Source organism: Morone saxatilis, unplaced genomic scaffold (genome assembly GCF_004916995.1).
Source record: "Morone saxatilis isolate NCDOM2014 unplaced genomic scaffold, NCSU_SB_2.0 Contig19, whole genome shotgun sequence".
In the NCBI taxonomy this organism is placed as follows: domain Eukaryota; kingdom Metazoa; phylum Chordata; class Actinopteri; family Moronidae; genus Morone; species Morone saxatilis.
In genome coordinates this window covers 1992603-1999408 of record NW_023339751.1, presented here as the reverse complement: position 1 = coordinate 1999408, position 6806 = coordinate 1992603, and the positions used below count along the sequence as shown (strand labels likewise).

At 41.3% G+C, this 6806-nt stretch overlaps 2 protein-coding genes across 2 annotated transcripts in view; one reads left to right on the top strand and one right to left on the bottom strand.

The window, feature by feature from the left end:
* The first annotated feature begins 1297 nt into the window (after positions 1 to 1297).
* epcam (epithelial cell adhesion molecule) lies at positions 1298 to 3900 on the top strand. The gene is made up of 9 exons (XM_035664104.1): positions 1298 to 1505; positions 2040 to 2141; positions 2237 to 2501; positions 2597 to 2662; positions 2747 to 2813; positions 2895 to 2993; positions 3087 to 3287; positions 3378 to 3422; positions 3526 to 3900. Exons 1-9 carry the CDS (start codon positions 1445 to 1447, stop codon positions 3547 to 3549), a joined length of 930 nt encoding a protein of 309 aa, XP_035519997.1. The 5' UTR covers positions 1298 to 1444; the 3' UTR covers positions 3550 to 3900.
* Positions 3901 to 5002: 1102 nt separating this feature from the next.
* Positions 5003 to 6806, bottom strand: part of plekhh2 (pleckstrin homology domain containing, family H (with MyTH4 domain) member 2) — a 31395-nt gene continuing 29591 nt past the window's right edge. The window contains 1 exon segment of the mRNA XM_035663641.1: positions 5003 to 6616. Coding sequence (XP_035519534.1) covers positions 6431 to 6616 — 186 coding nt within the window. The 3' untranslated portion in view covers positions 5003 to 6430.

Below are 6806 nucleotides of genomic sequence, written 5' to 3'. Positions count from 1 at the left end.
TAAGTACCTTTTAAAGCACTTTATAAAATAAAATAATATGTTTGGAATATACAATTACACAAGACATTTAAATATAAAAAGCCACTATAAACTGTGATAATTAACATCCTGCAGGAAGATAACAGTGGTTCTTTACATTCACAGCCTACAGAATAAGACATATTTTACAATATTATGTTGTCTGTACAAAATAAACACACACTTTATCATAAATATCAATATTTGCTAAGATATTTTAACTCAAAAACATTATTGTGGCACATCAGTAAAACATGTAATACAAATATCTAAAGGAGGCATTAGAAATCAATAAGCTGATTTATTTCTAAAGAATTAAGCCTATCTGCATATTTTTAACACGTTATTTTAAAAACTTATGTAAATTAACTGTACACTTAATATAAACTGGGTTGAGACTGTAATCAGATACAACTACTAATATATGAGTATCACAATATTAAAGTAACTTTCTGTCACTTCTGGATTTCCTTAAACATTTATAAAACTTTACTTTTAAAGAAAAACTTTTAATGAAGCGAATTCCAGCTGTGAAGATAGTTTCACATCATATCCTGATTACAGTAAACACATTTTATTTATTTCATCTGAATTACTATTTTAGTAAAAAAGAATGACATAAGAAAGAAATTATGTGAAATACACACATTTACATATGTAATAGTTATAGTATTAGGTATTTTATAATATCTGAGTATTTGATTCACTTCTGTGAAGGAAAGTAAATTAAAAACACAGAATTTGTCGGAATAAAAGCCTATTAAATCTGTATGATTGTTAGAAATGATTAAAAAAATACACAATACAGACAGATGATCACAAATTTTACACAAACGTTTCACAGTTTTTAATAAAATATGAAATATCCATAAAAAAATTTCACTTATTAATGATAGAAAATGTCTCCCTTAAGGAAAACTCATATAAATGATGAGACATTCAGATTTACTGACAAAGAATACAATTTGTCAACACAGACACAGAGACCAAATATGGTCATACCGGAAAAAAGGTGCGTCGCCCCCCCCCTTACGGTACTTATGCAAATTAGCGTGACGTCATGAGACTATTTGTCTTTATATTCATTTTTAAAACAACCATTAAAGAAAAAAGGGGGGGATTTAAAATCTATAATCAGCTTTACATCGATAAGTTCACTTTGAGTGGCGCTCGTGTCTGTTTCGACTCCTTTACCTTTGAGTGCGCGCGCTCGGTGAGTCTCCTCAAACAGGTTAGACTGGTAGGAGGAAGAGGAGGAGGAGGAGGAGGAGGAGGAGGAGACACACACCTGTAGAGAGAAAAAGGGAACCCTGTGCACTCAGTCGCCATTCTTTCCTCCATCTTTGTCCTCTGCGGACAGAAAACCAGCGACAGGAAACTTACTTTTTATTTCTTCATTCGTTTGTTTTTAAATTAATTTTTCATCATGAAGTTGTGGATTTGTCTCGTCCTCGCCTCGTTGGCGGCGGCAGCCTCAGCTCAAACCTGTAAGTAGTTGTTTGATTGTTCTTCTCTCGAAAACTTTCTGAAGCAAAAAAATAAAATACAATATTTCTGAGTTTAAGTCGCTTAAATATGATTTTTTTTAATTCTATTTAATGCGCTTTAATGCTTCACACCACCGCGGGAATATTCCTTTGGGGTGTTTCCTGCCAGACTGAAACTCCCTAACCTCCAGAGTAAATGTTAGAGGCTTTAAAATGACTTAATGAGGCATTGTGGGATTGAAAGCGGTTTGAATTTGCTGCAGTTTCAGGTTGTGGAGTGAGAGTGGGGGTGGGGAGGATTAGTGGCGCTCTCTGGGGACATTGTCTGTTTGAGAAACCAACGCCCAGGTGTTGGATAAACCTGCTAGTCTACCTGTCCCCTTCCTGTTTCCAGGCCTGTGTCTGACTCCATTCTGCACACACTGCAGGCCTTTATGTTCTCTAACTCTATCACACTGGAATGCAGAAGCATTACATATTGATATTGATCAATATCGATACTGTTCATTTAACCCTTGTGTGTCTCTGCTTAAGGTCAATGTGACGTGTTGAAGTGGGCCTCCTGTGATGGGACTCCATGTGAGTGCACCATCTTTGTCGCCAAAGGCGAGAAACAACCGATCAACTGCAACAAACGTAAGTATAAGACATGTTGTAGACTTCCATTTGCCGGCGCGGGGTTTGTTTTGTTTCCTGCCTCACGATGTCACCCTCTCTGCTTCTGCCTCCAGTGATCCCCAAGTGCTTCCTGATGAAGCTCGAGATGTACAGAGCCAGCATGAACCTGAGCACCCGCACGGGCATCGGAGGAAAGCCTGTGGAGACCGCCTTCGTGGACAATGACGGCATCTACAACCCGGAGTGCGAGCGCGACGGCAAGTTCAAGGCCAAGCAGTGCAACAACACCGAGGAGTGCTGGTGTGTCAACAGCGCAGGCGTCCGTCGTACCGACAAGGGAGACAAGAACATCAAGTGCGAGGAGCTCGTGGAGACCCAGTGAGTATTTCAGGATCAGGGCGGAGGAGGAGGAGGTTTTAGATGCGTGATGCTCAGATCTTCACCCTCTTTTTTTTGTCTTAATTTTTCTCCAGCTGGGTTCGTCTTCAGCTGACACACAAACCAGTGCAAGGTGAAGTGAATGCTGAAAAATTGAAGGCGTAAGTTTATTAAATATATTCCCTATTTTTATACATATTTAAAAAAAAAAGAGGCAATAAGCTAATAAGTATCATTTCTTACAGTGCCATTGCGGACGCCATTAACAAACGTTACAAAAACTTTAACACGTCTATGGTGGAAGAAATCCAGGTGAGTGGAGGGAAAAAAAAAAAACCATCATTTAAATAAAAAAATCACTCGACTAACGAAGCATCCTGTGTCTTCCTGCAGTATGACCCCGAAGCCCGGCTCATTGTGGTGGATGTGAAGAAGGAAATAGGTGAACGCCAGACTGACCTGACCCATATGGCGTACTACATGGAGAAAGATGTACGTTGAGATGTTTTGTATTTTTATGTATAGACGATACACGGCTGTCGATTCCCTGACTGACCAACCCTTTTCCTCTCCTCCTCCTCGCAGGTGAAGGTGCTGCCCCTCTTCAAAGACGAAGGGAACAAGTTTGCGCCGGTGGTGGATGGCCAGAAGCTGGATATGGAGAAGATCCTGGTGTACTACGTGGACGAGAAGCCCCCGACGTTCACCATGAAGCACCTGTCGGGCGGGATCATCGCCGTCATCGTGGTGGTGGTGCTGGCTGTGGTTGCCGGCCTGCTGGTCCTGGTGAGTCCATGTTTCTTCTCTACCTTTTGTAAGTGTTTGGTTTAATGTTCTCAGTCAGTTTGAGGCCTAACTCTCTGTTTGTGTGTGCAGTTCTTTGCCAGGCGGCGAGAGAAGCAGCAGTACAACAAAGCTCAGGTGAGATGAACTTCCTTTCTGGGTACAACTAGTTAATTTTTTTACTGTAAAACTGCTGTTTAACAACCTGTTTTTTTTCTTTTTTTTTTTCTTCATCATGCAGCAGAGAGAGCTGGACCCCATGTAAACTCTTCATCGCAGACTATGAAGATTAACTTTTCTTGCAGTGGGAGTGTGCCATTATCACCATTTTACTTGAGTAACACAAATTGTAAAGGAACAATCAGCTTGCTTTTGTTTTTTTTCCTCTCCATGTTGTTGGCAATACCGGTACGGCCATTTTATTTATAAATTGTGTAAAGTCCTAACGCGTCATCCAATCTATATGCCATAAAGATCTTTTTAAAAATATGCCTGGCACATTTTTATGTTTAGAACTTGTTGAATGGTTTTTAAATTCCATGTCATAGATTGTACAGTTTCTTTCTTACTAATGTGTTTGTTGGATTGTTTTTAATAAAATGTTTTAAAAGACTGATTGTGTCGCAGGTTTATTTGCATTGTTTTTTTGTCTAAGTGACTCAGTGGAAAAGTACTTTAACGGGGGATGGGAAGGTAGAGGAAGTCGCTGGGGGCACCATTTTGTTTTACTGCTTGACATGCAAGTGTTCTCCAGACCCGACACAAGCCTTGTCTCATGTGAAATGGCTGCTTTGTTAATAGTAATAAGCCTTTTGTTTACATGGGACCGGCTGAATGGAGGGTCATGGGTGTGGCAGCCTTGTTTTGAATATGCCACTGTCCTGGTTTTCCTTTTGATGGAAACTTTAATCTATGCTTCTCATCAAACGTAGACAATATCTCCTCTAGCTGTAGTGAAAGAAGTGTTTGAGCTGTGGAATGTGTGTTTAAGTATTGGTGATACTGGCTCACCTGAGACTACCTTGCTATATGACAACACCTGTTAGAAGGAGAGAGGTTAATCATTTCGAAGCTGTTTCTCTGAAAACCGCCTGGCATCGCGCTCAACCTGTCGGTCAGGTTCTGGCTTCGTTGTGATTGGACACATGAAGTATGTACACAACATGAATGCTGAGAGACTGGAGCAGTAGTTGGGTGAAAAGTCAGTCCAAAAAGTCCAGTGTCGCTGAAGCAGCATAAAAAGAGTGGGGTGGGGAACTGGAAACGGGTCTTGTGGCACTGAGCAGAAACGGAGGTGAAACTCGCTCTGTATCCTGTCACAACATGATCAGTGTTCACTGAGGCTGCGCTCTAGCTGAAGGCAGTCCCTGTTTAACCTTTACGTCACAGTGAGGTCCCGCTGAAGGTTGAAACTCTTTATTTTTCACGCTATGCAATGAGAACAATGTATTCTAGATGTTTAACTTTATTTTGAAAGTACATATGAGCAACACTTTAATTTACAGAGATGAATACAGACTTCCTGTTTGGCTTGTTGCCACAGTTTTGATATTTGTCTTATCAATCATTTGTCTAACTTCCCTTGCCTCACCCACTTTTTTCTCCCCCGCCACCCCTCCCCCTGCATCTCCATAGCAACACGGGGACAAAAGCATGCTTCTAACTAGTTCAGACAGGTTAGGTATCATATATCCTTCCCCCTCCCCCTCCTCTCTCTCTCTCCCTGTGAAACACTATAGGAATGAAGGTGTGTCACTAGCCGTCAGGCACCTGCTGCAGGTATCAACACGTCATTTACGCTCACGCCAATGAGGAAGCAGGACGCCGTCTTTCTGGTGAAGGTGAGGAAAACATGGAGTGTTATGGTTTCTACAGCTTCCCACGAAGGCGTTGATCATCCGTATGAAGGGATAAAAAAAGCTGCTTGTCACAGGTTTTCTGTAGTTTATTCAAGCATTAGACTTGCACAATAATTATATTCCAAGGATGATTTCATATGACAAATAAATATAACACCTGACAATACTCGCTCTGTACAGGGTTAAGATAATACTGGGAGGGGGGAAAAGTACCTTAGATTAAAAAAAGTCCTGTTTTTCCAGTTAAAGTTAAATGGGTCACCACAGTATATCTGACCCCGCTTTTATTATTCTGTCTAAGAAAACAGAAAACACTTTATTCCTTTATTCCCAATCCTCTTCTTCTAAATGTACACAAACACAGAGTTTATCCCCTCTTTCATACCCTAACTCTGCTCTCTTTCTAATGTCATGTGAAATATAAAGAGGACGCAGTATATGTATATCTGACCCTGCTGCTTCATTACTTCATTATTCTTTCAGTAACAATACCAAACTTCTCCTTCATCAAACCACCAAACCATTACCACATCCTCTTACCCTCTTCCTTTTAATGAACATACACAACCACATTATCTACCCCTCTCATAACACTTCTCTTTGTAATGTCATGTGAAATATACTGAGGAGGCATCTTGCTGAAAGGTTTGTACTTGATTAAAGTTTCACTACTCTCCTGGCTATTCAGTAACTAAGAGCACACAGGGTCCAAACTGGTTTCCCCTTATGAACGTCATTCACACCCTTTGCACTGCAAACTGCGGGCAGTTGCTTCATACGCATTTTCATATTTAAACGAGTCTTTAACACAACTTCTGTATGACTGTGGATAATTTTTTAAGGCGAAAATAATAAAATGAACTTAAATCAGCGTCTTTACAAAAGGGAACGTACCACACACCCTGAACACACAGGTGAATGAGACACCTCAGCTCGGTCGGTCAATAAATGCTGTTGACTTTTTCTCTTTGGAGTCAGCACTTAAAAGCAACACATTCATCATCATTTGTTGTTTCTAGACACCTTTGTACCTTGTTTATACAACCCACGGCTCCAGTTTCAGACCCAAAATGTCACACGTTCTCTGAGGAAGGCACTTTTCAGGAGCTTAAATCCTGAATGAGGAACCGCTGCACCCTCACCAGAAATTCACCACAATTTAATCTGACCCCATCAGACAAACCTACAGGATTTGGCTGATAAGAAAGAAAGGCTGTGCGACTGGAATCAGCTGCTGTCATTTCAAATTCAAGCGGAGATTTCTCAGCGAGAAGGCGTGATGTTTTTTCACAGCAGCGTGGGGGCCTTGCTGGGGCGACCCAGGGCTGGCGGGGACTTGCTCCTCAGCTCTTTGCTCTTCAGACTGATGGGCTGGGCAACCATGAGAGCCGGGGCGGAGAGGTGGTGGGCGGCGGCCTTCTGCTGGTGAGCGCTGTTGATGTAACTGGAGATGAGGAGGGTGATCTCCCTGATCTGTGGATGGAAGCAGAGCGGAAAGCGACGTCAGTGCGTGTATTCACCCTTATTATGGTGTGTTTCTGCTGATCAAGACACCTGAAGATTTGCAATATTTGTCACTTTAGAATACTTTAATGTCATAGACACACAAGTGGTTCCTCAAGGGGGCAACAATACTGATACTTGTCATTTTGTTGAATATGAC

Excerpts from the sequence above, each read along its gene's own strand:
- epcam (XM_035664104.1), top strand. The coding sequence starts at position 1,445 with ATGAAGTTGTGGATTTGTCTCGTCCTCGCCTCGTTGGCGGCGGCAGCC. Across the intron at positions 1,506-2,039 it reads GGCAGCCTCAGCTCAAACCT|GTCAATGTGACGTGTTGAAG; the intron begins GTAAGTAGTTGT and ends TCTCTGCTTAAG. Across the intron at positions 2,663-2,746 it reads AATGCTGAAAAATTGAAGGC|TGCCATTGCGGACGCCATTA; the intron begins GTAAGTTTATTA and ends CATTTCTTACAG.